The sequence below is a fragment of the Centruroides vittatus genome, unplaced genomic scaffold (genome assembly GCF_030686945.1).
Source record: "Centruroides vittatus isolate TY-2023 unplaced genomic scaffold, ASM3068694v2 contig_876, whole genome shotgun sequence".
NCBI classification, from domain to species: domain Eukaryota; kingdom Metazoa; phylum Arthropoda; class Arachnida; order Scorpiones; family Buthidae; genus Centruroides; species Centruroides vittatus.
In genome coordinates this window covers 64,071-79,663 of record NW_027122568.1, presented here as the reverse complement: position 1 = coordinate 79,663, position 15,593 = coordinate 64,071, and the positions used below count along the sequence as shown (strand labels likewise).

The following is a 15,593-nucleotide window of genomic DNA, read 5'->3' as shown; positions in this document are numbered from 1 at the left end:
CAATATTTGTCTCTGCTATCGTTTGCATCGATATACGTTATCATCGATTGAAGAAAGATTTAACATTCTGATTTTCCGATAGTACTCTGGAGCCGAGTTTAAAATAAGATCATAAAATATAATTTAAAATTATGTATGTCCAGCAGCTTCAGGCTAAAGTTTTGGAGGATCCTGACTCACCCAACCCCATCAGGTAAGCCCTATGATAGGTCTATATAATTTAAATTAGTTATAACATACATTTACTTTTATTTCTATGAGCAATTATATTTATTCATAGCAATTCATAAATGTACGAGTATTTTTTTAAATGTGTTTGAGAAAATGAAAGTATCTGTCTCTACTTCCTTAATTATATTAACAGAATATTGTAACAACCTGGATATTGATGGAAATATGTAAAATTTTGATATCAAATATAATTTTAAAAAACACATTAATAGTAATAAATTTAGTTTTAGAAAAGATTTATTGAAAATGATAAATGACATTCAGTTGAGAGTTCAAATTACTTCACTTCACTTCAAGTGAAATTCTCCGTTAAAATTCAACTGAAGTAAATGAATTTTCGAAAATGCAGAAATACCCCACAAACACACACTTCCTCCATTTCCTCCATTTCCGACTTCATATGTGTGGTTAGCATTATTCACGAATGTTCTCACTTGCCATCATGCAATTTTTTCTGCTTTTACTTTATTGTGGTATGTAAACTTTTTTAAAAACATTTCTGAGATAAATAATTAAAAATTGTAAATATATTAATAAAATAAATGTATCTAATTTTATTTCTTTTTTGCACTTTTAAAGTACACCTTTCGTTTTCTATTACTGAAATTTTATTTTTAAGAATATACGTTATTTATTTATATGTTAATATTTTAAAAAAGGTCTTAAGTTATATATAAAGCTAAGAAACTATGTTTTAAAATAGTATTAAACAAAATAGGTATATAATTTTAAGTTTTTTAATAATCTTTGAGTGACTTTACAATAAATAAATTAAAAACTTGTTTTGACAAATAGGCCTATTTTTAAAGAGCAATTTTAGCGTAAAGGATAGCGATATTTGTATAAATACTTCTAAAAATTTCAATATATTTATGAATACTTTTAAAATAATTTATTACCATTTTGATCAGAATTTTATAAATTAAGTAAGGCATATTAGATTTTCTATAGAAGGACTTAAACTTCCGGAAATAGCGAAAAGGAAGTCGAGCTTTACACATCCTGTGTCTGATGAAATCGAAATTATTATTTAAATACTTCTTTTTTTTTACCTTTTTTTGAAAAAGATAAATTGTGTGGATATTAGTAATCTCTTTTAAATACATCAATTAATTTAAATTTATTTGGGATATGATTTTGAGGAATTTATTTGAGATTCGAACCAAGGTCGTCCATATTACTTTATCTCAAAAGGCAAAACATTTGCTGTTTGGATAAGCTATTCAGATAAGCTGTTAAGCTGATTAACTGAAATCATTGTTACTTAAACGCTGTGATTCTTCTTATACTATGATCATTGATTTTAAAAAGTTATACATCCGGATAAAATACTGCCAAACGCACAGCTGACGAATTCTAAGAAAGGCGGCATTATCAGACTGAGGGAGACAGGATGACCGAATTACACGTTATCTGGCCGTTCTGAGTTAAGTGTGTGAAAGTGTTGAGGACAGTGAACACGTCAAGACTAGGCTCTGAATGCTCCAGACAGACTGCCAGGACAGATGATCATACTATTGGAAGGCGACTAGCATAGGCAAATTTGAATAAACAGTGATTGCTACGCGGTCTGTCAGTCGCATCAGCTTCGTTTGCAATGGTGCCTTGAGAAGTATGAACTGCTACGGACTGATAGTCCACAGAGCCGAAACTTGTCGCTAAATACGAATCCCGATCCTGTTTGGAAACGGGCCAATGATGAGAGCTTCAATCCTGTTTTTACTTATGAGTGGATCACTGTCACCACTGTTGGTGTGCTAGTCTGGGAAACAGAGATGGCTCCTCAGATTAGCATGCCATTATAAAGATCGATCATCCTTAACAGCGATACCGGTATGAGAGACAGTGACGACACAGTCTTTCCAGCAAGACTGCAAAGCAATTTTTCAGCTGAATAATGCGCGACTGCATACAGCTAGGGTTTACCAGAAATGTCTGTCATGCTGCTACATTTTCTTGAGCTTTTTGACTAAAGTTTACATATATGTTGCTAATTTATAAATCAAAATTTATTTATAGGAATTGCTTCAGCTGAACGAGAAGGAATTTATCTAGGAAATTTGCGTTTTAATGTTGTTCAGCACGAAGTCGAAGGTGAAGTTTATGTTATAAATAAAAATTCTTTTTATATCAAACATTTTAACTATGATGGCAATGCACCTGGTAAGTAGTTAACAGTTTTAATTTTTTTAAATTAATTTTATAATTAAATTTTATATTAATTTAAAATCTAAAATTTCATTTAGATGCACATTTCTGGGTTGGAAATTCGGAAAAACCCTCTGCCAAAGGAACTAAAGTTCCAGATGAATTTGGAAGGTTAATTATATTTTAGTTCTCATTATTTTTATTATAACTATATATCACTGTTAATTAATAAACTAATATTATTTATTGAAAAACTAATATTATTATTACTATTATATTTAAATCTTTTATTATTAAAGAATAAATAAAGAAATAAATTCTATAAAATATATGTTTACTAGAATTGATTTTTAATGATCTAATGCAGTTTATTGATTTTACAAATTGGGTACTAGAAAATATGGAATTTGTCAATGTTGAAATGACTCCCAAATAGAAGGGTACTAGCCAGACCGTTTGATTCTAAATTGACACAGAAAAACTAAAATTTCATTCAAAAATTTATGAACAAGAAATTATATGAAAGTAATATAAAAGTTCTTTAGGTCATCCTCTCCAAAAGAAACCAGCAATTCGTTCTGGGTTCAAATTTTTGGTCTTAAGAATAAGTTAACCCAAGTATGTTGATAAACGTTGAAAATTCTGTTTTTATTTGTTTTAATACATTCATTCATGCGTTTTTATAGCTTTGAAGAGAAATAGAGCGTAAATGTGAGGACGTTTATGACTCCATCTCTCTTTTTGTATGTGTTTATTCGGCCTGAGCTTGTATTTTTTAAACTTTTTCCGCCCTGTGTGCACTAAGAGGCCCTCTTTAAACAAGCCCATTATGGATTCGGCCAGGCCTACAATGGGACGACCGGGTGGTGAGGGACGGGGACGGAACGAACCACCAACTGAAAAATTCCTGGGGCTTTTTCAACCCGTCTAGATTCGATTTTGAGTTCTCCCAGCACAGTATGCTGCCGTCTCCTGGGCCTGTCTGTCAAGCATTGGTTTGCAGTTAATAAAATAATGAAGATTTAGATAGAATTTAAGTTAAAATCTATAAATAGAGAAAAAATATTTTGATGTATTCATTTAAAATTAATTTATATTGTCTAATATCATTCCTTTTTTGAACTTTATTCGGTATTTATTTTCGTTACAGTTTCAGACCTCTTAAAAAATATCAGAATAAGGATATTGTAATATCATTACCGAAAAATATAACCTTTTCTGATATAAAGTGGCTAAGTGTTTGGTGTATAAAATTTAGTGTATGTATTATCACATTTAAATATTATGAAATTAATTGTAATTTAGTTGTATTGGTTAAACCAAATTTCAATTTCAGGCGAATTTTGGATATGTAAACGTTTCCAATTTCACTCCTCCCGAAGAAGTGACCCTTTCATCTTTGGTTCCTAGAACTCATGGAGTTAAATCTGGAAAAATAATTTTGAAAGATTCGAAAACTATTATCATACATCAGTTATATTACGATGGTGTTGCTCCTGGTCAGTTAATACTTTATTTACGTTGAATTTTTAAAACTTCGATACAAATAGAGTAAACGCAGTTAATATGGACCACCATGTTGTCTTTGACTCACTACTTTCGAGTAACTGCTGCAATTGAACCAACATTGTGATGCAAGGTGCAAAAACTGATACCAATGATATCACAAGTGCATCTATCATAAAAATTTAAAAGTGAAGATAATATGAATCACGCAGGTAATATGGACCACTGTGGTCCATATTACCTGCACATAATTCACATTACAAGGATGCCTCTAGAAACAGACAGAAAGTTACTATTTTGTAGAAAATTCACACAGAAATGTGTCTTCTTTCTGCACCATATTTCAAAGATGTGCCCAAAGCTGACACTTCTAACATTGGATCCATTCCTCACCAGCATGGTAGCGGCAGAATAACTAGAGTTGCACTACTCTTTTCCTTCTGGTTTTGCAAGAAATCGAAAAAAACAACAAAAGGAATACCACAGTCATGACTAGTAATGTGGACTATAGCCGCAAAATTTGCTGATGATACGGACCATGATCTTTATCATCTGCACTGTCTTCTGCGTGGATAATAAAGAACAACAACACAGCAAACTACCAAAAAATTACGATCTTTGGCAACTTATCTATTTAGCAGTTACACGGGTTGCAGTATCAACAACCAACAAGAGTTGAATGGTATAAAAAAAACGTCCGAGCCTCTCACCCACGTTCTCATTGAGTGGCAGTCATTTTCAGCATACACGGGCAAGAGGGTGTATTACTTGTCACGCTATTGTTCTTCGAAAGAAGGCGGTGAATCAGTACAGAGAAATGTATTAGCTGAGTTTACTCTATTTAGACAACTGGATGGCCAAGACTAAATATTTAATCTATTCTATATCTATATATATAGATTTTAATGTATATATTGTTTATATCAAGACTATACTTTATCCACAATTCCCGAAATATTATGTTTCAATTGATTTGATTTCAATTTTAATTTAAATTAATTAATTTTATTTTATTTTTAATTTTATTTTCGGTTTCAGTTCGATTTTGGTGTAAAGATTAGAGTTTTAATTTTAATTAACTGGCTACTGAGTATTGTATTAAAGGCATCAACCTGCCGGCTCCCATCTTTAAGTCCAGATCATTGACTCAAAAATTTTTCCACTGGTAGTCTATCCCAAATATGCCCGGTCTCGTACGACACTATCGCTGCCTGCATTGTCGATCTGGCCAAATGTTTAATGAATATGATTCAAAAGGTCTTCTTAGTGCCCACAGAACGGAAGGGTTAAAAATAAATAAACATATTCGATTGATTTGTACGCGAGGAACCATCACATTGCACAATTCGCCTTTAAGAAGGCGTTATTGGAATTTACTACGAATTGAGGACGATTAAGATAGATGTGAAAGGAATCAAAAATTATGCCCATAGTTCTCATAATAAATTATAGGTCGAATCCGCAATCGTCATTAAAAAACAATTATAATATGTCTAGTTTTAGCATTATCTATAGAAATTATATCTGGTATCTCTTTTCATGAAGTTATGCCAAAAATACTGGATGTATAACTAACGTATAAATAATCTTACTAGGATTGATAACACGGGTGAAAAAGGAATGGGAACGATGCCTATCGATGAAAGTATGGGGATCGGGATTGAATTTGAATCCAGATCTTTCACAGCAGTAGACTAATATTATCGCATTGCTATCTGGTCTATTAGCGCATATATCCTATATTACTTTATAAAAGATTTGTCTAAATGTTCTTTTTTTCAGATGCATATTTTCTTGTGGGAAAAGGTAAACCCAACCCATCCGGTTTTAAAGTACCAGACGAAAATGGAAGGTTATTTTCTATTCTCTATTTTCCTAGTTTTAAGTTATTTATATTATTATTAACAGGGCCGGATTTACCAATCCAGGGGCCTGGGCACAAATTCGGTGGGGGTCCCCCCTTTAAGAGTAGGCAAATTTGATGATTTAGAAAATTTACACAAAATACTGTACCTTCAATTAGATTTGAACTAGGAAGTTGTAAATTTCATTTAAAAATAAGGTTATTGTAAACATACATATATTTTATTGTGTAAAACTAATTATTTTAATTTAACTGAAAAATACCTATGTGAAATTTTTTCCCGAAATTTTCCGATGTTTGGTTTTCTCAGCCTGTTGCCCTCATGATTAGGCCACACTAGGCTGTCGCGGTTTTGTGGGGGCCCCTATTTTGTGGGGGCCCTGGGCACAGGCCCCAAATGCCCTTATGTAAATCCGGCCCTGATTATTAACTATTTCTCGATATTATTTTCTGATTAAATTGTTTTAATTTCATTTAGAGCAGGAAAAATAAAGGGATATCAAGGAAAAACTGTAACACTTCGTCTTCCGGACGATCTAACGTGGTTTGACTTAGATTGGTTTGCCCTCTATTGCATTTCATACAAAGAAAATTTCGGTGAAGTTTATATTCCAAAAAATCTCAATATCCCAATTCATTTGTCTAATCTTTCTCAAATGCAAAATGTAATTCTTTCTTAATATATATTTTAAACAGAATTATATTAAATTATGAATTTCTTAGCACATTAATATATAAAAATATTACATTTTAAAGCGAATTCAACCGTTGGAGAATTGTTATGAGATGATTAAAGATCATCTTAATGTCAGATGGCAAATTGATGGAAATAATATTTATATTCAGTTGGAGGGAAGAGCTAGTAAGATGTTATACTATTTAAATTCTATTTATGACGGTTATGTAAGTAATATAAACACTTTAATTACTGTTTCAGGTGTCAGTGAATATTTATCATTTGGTATTAGTGGTCACCAAGATTATGCTTCAATGGAAGGTGCTGACGTTGCTGTCGCTTTTTATGATGAAAGCGAATCAACTTTTAAAGTTGTAGACTATTATCTCATCAGTAAAGCTCAGGTTTGTAAAGCATTCATTATACGCATAATCATTATAACCTCATATTAAATATTCTTTATATTATAAATAGTGTTCGTTAAACGATGGCGCTTGTCCCGACATTAGAGTCGGTGGTTTACAGAATGTCGAGCTGATGAATTCGAAATATAGTAATGGAATTTTAATATCAACATATCTACGTCCTTTAGAAGCAGGTAAAACTTATAATTAGATAAATCTAAACCATTTAAGTAGGGGAAAGTCGCTTAAGTCGTACCTACATTTTGGTTTTTTAGTATAACTTATATATCTATTAGTGATTTGTTTGCCTCTTGCAGTTTTGCGAAAGATTTTTTCAAAATAGTTTTGGGGCTATATGAACTGACATACATGCTGTGTCTTATGCCGTACCCCCTTAAAGAAGATATGAAGCAAAATTCTGTTAAACGTAAATTACAAAAAGAAGAATGTAAAACGAAAAAGGTGAAGAATAGTAAAAACAACGATTGGTTTTATAAAATATGCAACGATATCCGTGAAGAAAACATGATTCAATGTTTAAAATGCGAGTCTTGGATTCATGACTCCGCATGCGGCGGAGTTACAAAACAAACAAAAACATATGTTTGTATTGACTGTAAATGAAGATATAGTTGTGTAGTTGTGTTAATAAAATACACTCGTTTAAACCATATACAAGATATTTATTTAATTTTAGTTTGAGGTACGACTTAGGTAGTAGGTGGTACGACTTAAGGTACTGGTTTCCTTAGTCGTACCTATTTCAATTTTTTTTTAATTTTATGAGTTTAAAGAAAATGTGCGCAGTCTGTTTAATTTTTTTGCAATAAATAAAAGCAGGGTTTACTAAAGTTTCCAGTGATACTGAAAAGTATGTGTTTACTAATATCTTTTCTGATTTCTGAGAACGTTTTTTAAGGGGTACGACTTGGGCAATCTTACCCTATGTAAGGCTGAATTTAAGCCTTGTTATTTAGTATTTTCTCAAGTGAAACATGCAATTTTATTAATATTAAGTACATTTATGTTATATTAAAATTATAAATAATACTGGCATATTATAATTATTCTTATAAAACCGCTTATCTGCGTATCAAATCTAAACCTGAAAAAATATATAAAATTGACTAAAATTGAATAATCTATTATCCCTAAAATTGTTATAAATTGTAATTATATATATTATAAAAATTGAAAAATAATTTAACTATTATTTTAATCAAAGTTGAGATGAGAGATAAGTCGATAGAAGTAAACAAAGCTACAACTGTTGTAGCAGCAATTGGACCGATCAATTCCAGAAAAGAAGTGGCTAAACATAGATTAGTTACAAGAGGTAATAATTATAAATATTATTTTTGTAATTTAAGCAGTTACGATCGTGCAGTTCTTAACAATTAGTCGCGGTTCTCATAAAAGTAGTTTCGCCAGAACAGAATAATCTATTTAAACTATGAGTTTCGAAAAGGTTTATTATTATTAATTTAACGTCACAAATTTACAGATACAATCAAAATAAATTTCAAGGAAGGTGGACAGGAACAACAGCAATGTGCTCGTTTAATACCAGATCCGACATCTAAACCTTTTCTTAAACCTTGGCTACCTCTTAAAATAACCGATGAGACAATATTCAAAGCAAAGATAGGACCCACTGGTGGAGACAGAGGATATTCTGCTATAACTGGTTAGTACAATAGCAAATTATTTTTTCAGTTTTAATTATATTAATTAAATGCAAAACCTTTTCTATAAATCTTTAACATTAGGGATACCTAGTTGGGGGTTTTGCTGGTGGATTAACGGATTACTAATACCCGAACTGACTGTAAAAAGAGGAGTAACATACACTTTTATTGTAGAAGGGGGTAACGATATTACTAACGGTGCTAAAAATCATCCTCTTTATATTACAAATAATAAAGAAGGTGGGGGATATCAAAATCAAGATGAACTTTGGACACCTGTAAGTATTAATTTATGTAGTTTTAATAATAATTATCAGATTTAGAAACATTCTATATTTCATAGAAACATATGGTTTACGCTGGACTAGAAAGAGATGAAAATCATATAATCTCAACAGGAGGTAAGTCATTGAGTATATAAACAAATTTGAATTTATTGTCTATCACTATTAAAATATATTTTGATTTTAGGAGGACGGTTTTGCGAATATAAATTGAATGGTGTGGATATGTCAGATAGTTTAGACACTTTCGAAGAATATAAGAAAACTGTAACGTTAACTTGCGATGAAGGAAATCCTGCAGTATTTAATTGGACACCCAACCATGATACACCCGATATTGTTTATTACCAGGTAAATATATTTTTAATTCAACCATATAAAAAATTAGGCATAAATATTTATAAAACATTTTACACTTTTAGTGTTATACACATCGGAATTTTGGATGGAAAATTCACGTGGTTAATTCCACTGCAAGAATACTATTATCTTGGAACTGGATTTTATTTTTTTATGTATTTTCAAAATTAAATTATTGAATTTCTAAGTAAGAATTTGGTAATAATATACATTATGCAGAGAAATATTTTCTTTCATGTAATTATATTTCTTAAACTGCATTCTTGCTGTTTTTTGTACTCCAAGCGTCGAAATGTCAATTAAAGTACAAGTATATTTTATTTTTTTTATGTGTTTAGTGTTTGTTATACAGAAATAAGAATGTTTGTTTGTTTGTTCTCTATACACTCCTAGGCCATTCTACCAATTGCTACGAAACTTGGTAGTTACGTTTAAATACTTCTAACTTGAATAATATCATACATTTCACCCCAAAATTCCGATCGCATTTCTATAAATCAATTCCTTTTTATTTACATTCGATTTTTATTTCATTCGATTTATACGTAGCGCGATCTATTGGTAAAAAAAAAGTTCACAAAATAATTAAGTAAATATAATTCTTACTAAAAAGGATATAATTTTAAATATTATATAGATAGATGCGCTATTACGACAGGTAACACATAGCACTTGCCTGCGTAAAGTGTAGTAATGCTTTGCCCCCTGTAAATCACCCTTTTCGTATTAGCAATGGAATCGTGCCGGTTATGTATCTAGCTCCGTTCGGGGGAAAATTTTTGTATTGAAATAACGTGACTAACGGTTCACATCGAAAATTCATATATAGGTAATATGATCTTTTCATTTATGATTTTCATGTCTGGTCTCGACTTTTATCTATCAAACTCCGTCCTCGAGATTAAGCAATTACTCGCACTTTTACAAGTTTTTTTTTTAATTTAAACAAGTTTTATATCAAGTCTTTCGGTCGTTAAAGTTAGCAAATTCGATCACATGCGAGGTCATCACAACCTGTCTAACACGGATCATTTTTCAAATTTTAATATAGACCAGTATTAATTAGTAGTGTAGTAGTACCGTAATCAGTATTAATTAGTACCAAAAGTAGTCGTTGACCTCCTCCGCTCTTCCGGGAGGAGGTCAACGACTACTTTTGGTCGAATTACTTGGACGCCTTTCACAACACTTCCTTCCTCCTATCGGACCTGCCGGTATGGTGGCATTTGAATAGGAAAATTACACAATACGAGGTTACCAGCCTGCACAAAATATGATTTAAGTGGTTTTACGGGGGTAATATTTGGTCCGTTTTTTGCGAAATTTGATTGGTTGGAAGATTACTTTGATATTCGGCTGTGAATTGCAAAGTTAACATCAGAAAAAATATGATATCCGAAAAAATTTTAAATATCATATTTTCAATTGTACCAATTGAAAATATGATATTATATGTACTTGTCAAATTTCGTACCATCCGAGTATCGCGGTAAACGTGATAATGATAGCTAAAATAACCAAACTCTTTATATGCTTTTCGTTTTAATGTTCTTATAGTATAGTATTTCATTTACACAACTACAACTGTTATCTTAGGTAAGGTTTATCGCACCGAGTGACCAATTTGGCACATTTTAAAGATTCTTTAAATTGTGTACAGTAGACGAATAAGGAATTACAATGTGTCAAATTGGGCACGTAGTGTGATAAACTCTCGAGTAAGATGACCTTTGTAAATATTAATCAAATACTATAATAGAAGAGTTACAAGTACGAAATAATCTAATAAACTTAATCTTTGCTGTTATTTTTTGTCCGGGCTCATCTGCTAGGTACAATATTGCACAAATATTTTTTTAAACACATTTTTAAACAATTGCACTTTTTGAACCCTTGACCCCCAACAAAAGATAGTTTTCTAACCACTTTCCGTACACTAACTTCGTCTTTTCCTACTTCGTCGATGCTAATAAAACTCTCTTTTCATAATGTAAATTGGTTCCTAGTGTAAAATGACTTCAGTTTTCCGACCTTGGTGCCAAGTTGATAAAATTCATCATTCTCAATATTTATAACGACAGTTATTATTGATTTAGGATCGATCTTTGCTTGGTCTACATCCGGTACATTGATTCTTACGAGGTACTGTACATTCTGTCAAACTGTAGGTTTTGGAATTTTGTTACAAGAAGCTGTTTTCATTTTCTTCTCTTGCAATTCAAGGTGTCCTTCGATAGTCTTTCCAAACAGCATCACTTTTTCGGCCCCGACAGAAGTTGTTGAAGTCACGTCACAGCTCTTGGAAGATAACGGTGGGTCTGCTGATCTCAGTTTTAACGAATGCCAAATGCCTCGTTCTTGATGATTCGTCTGCTCCAAATATATTTTCTTGCTGACCTCCTGAAGCTTTCTTCTCTGCTTCAATTGCACTTTCTAGCTGCGTTTCTCCATTTCCAGCGTTTAACATTATATCCAAATTCTTTTCAGTGTCCACGTTTTTTACTAAATCACATAGAAAAACTGAGCTGGCAATATCTATTTTTATTGGAACACCAAACATAGCTTCATATGATGAACATTTGATCGATAATAAGCTCTATTCTTCATTGCTTGCACAAACTTCAAGACTTTCTCGAAGTTTTATTTGTTTTCATCTAAGTTGATAACATATTTCCGATGTCCTGGTTTGTACGTTCGACTGATCCCTGAGACTAGCTGCGCCTCGGTTTTTCGTGAACAATCTTTATATCAGCCCACATGCCATATAAACGTTGGATAACTTGGTTAAATAACTCTCTATCATTATCAGAATAAAAGATATTAGGTGCGTCAAAAGTTGTTAAAATATCCAAAAGATAATATGCAACTTCCTTAGCCGGAGAATAACAAATTTTGTCAAATGATCCTGGTACATAAATTTCGATACGTTGTCTGGATTGGCTTGCATATGAATTAAGTCAATCTGGCATCGTGAATTTATTTCATTGTGTGGGATGGGTTTTACTACACCTTTTTTCAGTGTATTTTCTTTCTTTTGACGAGGTTCACATAATCTTAAATAAGTAACGATAGATTAAATAGTCACGTTCTTATACTTGCCTTATTCAGTTCCATAGTCATCCGAGTTCTTTTACTGTGACCAATAGTAATGTGAGCTTTATGTATCAGGATATAGATTCTCGATCTCAAATTAGTAGTGTCTTGCGCCTGTACCTTATACTTTTCCTGATAACAACAGAGTCGTGCTGGTCATCTATGTAACTCCGTTCAGGGAAACTTTTTCAATTAAAATCACATGACTTCCAGTCTATTCCGGATATTCGAATACAGTTAATCGGGTCCTTCTGTCCCTAAATTTCCATATCTGATCTTGACTCTCATATGTTCCGTTAAAACCGTTCTCGAGATTTAGCAAGGACAAACAGACAAACGCCGAACACACTAAGGAAATTTATAGGTCTACAATTTATTCAAATTACAACCCAATCATTACATTAATATACTTTAATTTTCTTAATTTATATTTTTAAGGTATATTGCAAAACAACAGATTACATATGAATACTTTTTTCACCCGAGCCGATCGGAAAAATTAGGACATTTATCAGTATCTCTTGGTAAAAGTCCAAAATGTAGACATTTCCTCAAAGATTTCGGACGTTTACCAGTCAATACCGGTTTACCGGACTTGGACTTTTACAGTAACATATATAATCCATTTAACCTACTCAAGCATATTGATTAGATCAAATACGATGTGGCAAGATGAACAAAACAAGCACTGTGACAATAAAATTTAAGTATTTAAAGTTTGAATATATTTAATGTTTGTTATTATTTTTCTTTAGTCTTACCTGGCCAGTCTGTACAGTACGCTTACTTACGGTGTTTGTGGCATTTGTGTTTAGTCCAGGGGATGGCGAACCATTTTGAATCAGCCTACCATAAAGAAAGCGTAGTTATCATTCAAATAATTCATTTGTGCCAAAATTTTAGACTTAGAATCACTATTTTTAAAGAAATAAATCGAATATATTTTAACCCTGGTTTAGTAAACACTCTGTATAGTTATAACAGCTTAATTATCAAAACAATCGTTTAAAAATGGTCTTTCTTGCACGATAGAAACTCGATCGCCATACTTGAAACACACTTTAATTTTATATATTTTGTGTTGTTTTTATACAGGATTTGTTATTGATTGTTTTTACGGGGATGACCAGTATTGTCACTCCAGCCTTGCCAATGTAATAATGTAATACAGAATAAAGGATAATAAACGAGAGCTAATTATATTTAAAAATGATAATAACGATAAAATTAAATTTATAAAAAATTATAAATTATTTCAAAATCTTATTTATAATTTTTACAATATTAAAATAATTTCTTAAATTTTAAACACAGACCAACAATCGTGCCATCTATCGCTAAAATTTCGTACTAATAAGAGGAACACTTAAAAATTATTTATACTAAATTATAGATTTTAAAACATTTTTTTTCTAATCAAAAAATAGAATTATTGCTTTATTTATTAATTTATAAAATTAATACATTTAATAAGTAAAATGATTATAGTTTAATAATAAAGTTTTACGATCGATTTTAAAGCAAATTAGAGACAGTTTTTACCATAATAAATGAAAGGAATTATCGACAAACTGTACCTTGTTTTTATTATATATATATATATAAATTCCCTCTAACGAAAACAATAACTTTATTCGCATTATCTAGTTGATCAAATGATCATAAAAAGCGCCCATCCATATCGTCATCAAATTTCATAACTCGAACAATTTTACGAAATTGGACGAGGATTCGACCGAACTAATATTTACTCAAGTAATTTTTTTCAGTAGAATTTTTGCCCATTTGTCACGCATACAATGTGACTCATTGTTCATTTTATTTCGGGTTAAGTGTTATTGCGTGCAACAATAAATATGATGAATTCTTATAACTATCGATTCTCTAAGTACATAATTTTTGTGAAGAAACGTTAAAAAAAACCAAATTAATTTGTAAAAATAATCGTTATATTTAGGATTTTTGAAAAAAATTGAGAGAAAATATGTTTAAAAATTATAAATTTAATGATTTCTGGATGATAAAGCAAAGAGGAGGAAAAGATGTTAAGGAAAAGAAGATGATGCTGAAGGGATGAGTAGATAATTATCTTTATTATAGTAATTTCGTTGTAAAATTTAAATAAAGTTGTCTAAAAATGCACGAAAAATACTCAAAAATTATATAAGTTTAGAGATTTCCGAATGATAAAACAAAGATGCTAAAGAAGAAAAGGAAGCTGAAGAGGAAGAAGAAAATTAGAAAGATAATATTTATACAATGATTTTGTTTCTAAAATAAAAAAAAGGTTAAAAAGGTACATTCATTAAACTTAATTTGATGATGGGGGAAAAAACGAACTAAGTTTGAAAAATTAGACGTTTTTAAAACATTACTTAAAGTAAAAATAAATGAATAAAAAGTGTCGAAACTAGAGCCACAAGTTGATTAGCATATATTCTACTTTGATTTTCTACTCTGTCAAAGGTAATATAATACATTTAATGGTATAACACTAGAGAGAACAAAGTGTCAAAGTGTATCAACCCTTCTAATGTCAGTTAAGAAGGAAAAAATGATCCGAGAGAGAGCGAATTACTTAAAGCAAGCGAAAGAGCACTTTTTAACCTTAATCTACAGTAAAAACACGCAAACAATGACTGACTGACTAACCTAGAATGATTAAGTGAAAAATTACAAATAAGTTTTTCTTCCACTTTTATCTTCCCGTAGGAATCGAAATCAATATGTTTTTAGTGCATTTCGGAAAAGCACTTATTGGCTAAGATCAACTTGGGAATTGGCTGCAAGCAAGCGCTCCTCTCGTTAATGACACGAATTGTGTTTTTGGAGAAAGATGCTACATTAGAAAACATACTCTTCCGATCTGCGCCTGTTTGACAGCGGTAATTCTGTACAGAAGTGTAATTCCCACTTGAATAACATTGTTGATTACTTTTCAAACATTATTTGCAAACGTATTTTTCTTTTTTCTTTTTTTACTCTCGATCCTCTTATACCAAATATTCGTTCGTCTGTAAGTCTGATTGTTACCTCTAGAGGATGCTAAATCACTCGACCTATTTAAAGGGACATGTCCAACAGGCCACATTTTTTAGATCGAAATTAATTTTTTATTGTTAATTTTCTGTTTTTAAACGTTAAAAATTTGTATAAAATATATTTTTAAGCTTCATTTTATATCTAGTTTTAAATATTTAACAATCTTACCTCGTGAAATCCATTGAAGGGACGTGTATAAATATTGTTGATCGTGTAAATGTATTTACTCTCTTCTAAGATTTTCATTTACTTCTCTTTAATTTACATTAATTAAAATAAAGAAATGGAAAATAAATA

The 15,593-nt window shown here is 31.1% G+C and overlaps 1 protein-coding gene across 1 annotated transcript; it reads left to right on the top strand.

Annotated features, from left to right (window-relative positions):
* The first annotated feature begins 610 nt into the window (after positions 1 to 610).
* Positions 611 to 9,481, top strand: LOC136983091 (protein Skeletor, isoforms B/C-like). The gene is made up of 16 exons (XM_067279720.1): positions 611 to 704; positions 2,251 to 2,394; positions 2,478 to 2,550; positions 3,530 to 3,638; positions 3,716 to 3,878; positions 5,668 to 5,737; positions 6,228 to 6,414; positions 6,506 to 6,611; positions 6,687 to 6,829; positions 6,900 to 7,023; positions 8,055 to 8,165; positions 8,334 to 8,516; positions 8,599 to 8,795; positions 8,861 to 8,918; positions 8,989 to 9,152; positions 9,224 to 9,481. The coding sequence occupies exons 1-16, from the start codon at positions 656 to 658 to the stop codon at positions 9,338 to 9,340; spliced, it is 1,998 nt and encodes a 665-aa protein (XP_067135821.1). The 5' UTR covers positions 611 to 655; the 3' UTR covers positions 9,341 to 9,481.
* The last annotated feature ends 6,112 nt before the right edge of the window (positions 9,482 to 15,593 follow it).

Coding starts and splice junctions, on each gene's coding strand:
- LOC136983091 (XM_067279720.1), top strand. CDS start 656: ATGTTCTCACTTGCCATCATGCAATTTTTTCTGCTTTTACTTTATTGT. Junction 3,639..3,715: donor TTTGGTGTATAAAATTTAGT/GTATGTATTATC, acceptor TTTCAATTTCAG/GCGAATTTTGGATATGTAAA. Junction 8,517..8,598: donor AGGATATTCTGCTATAACTG/GTTAGTACAATA, acceptor CTTTAACATTAG/GGATACCTAGTTGGGGGTTT.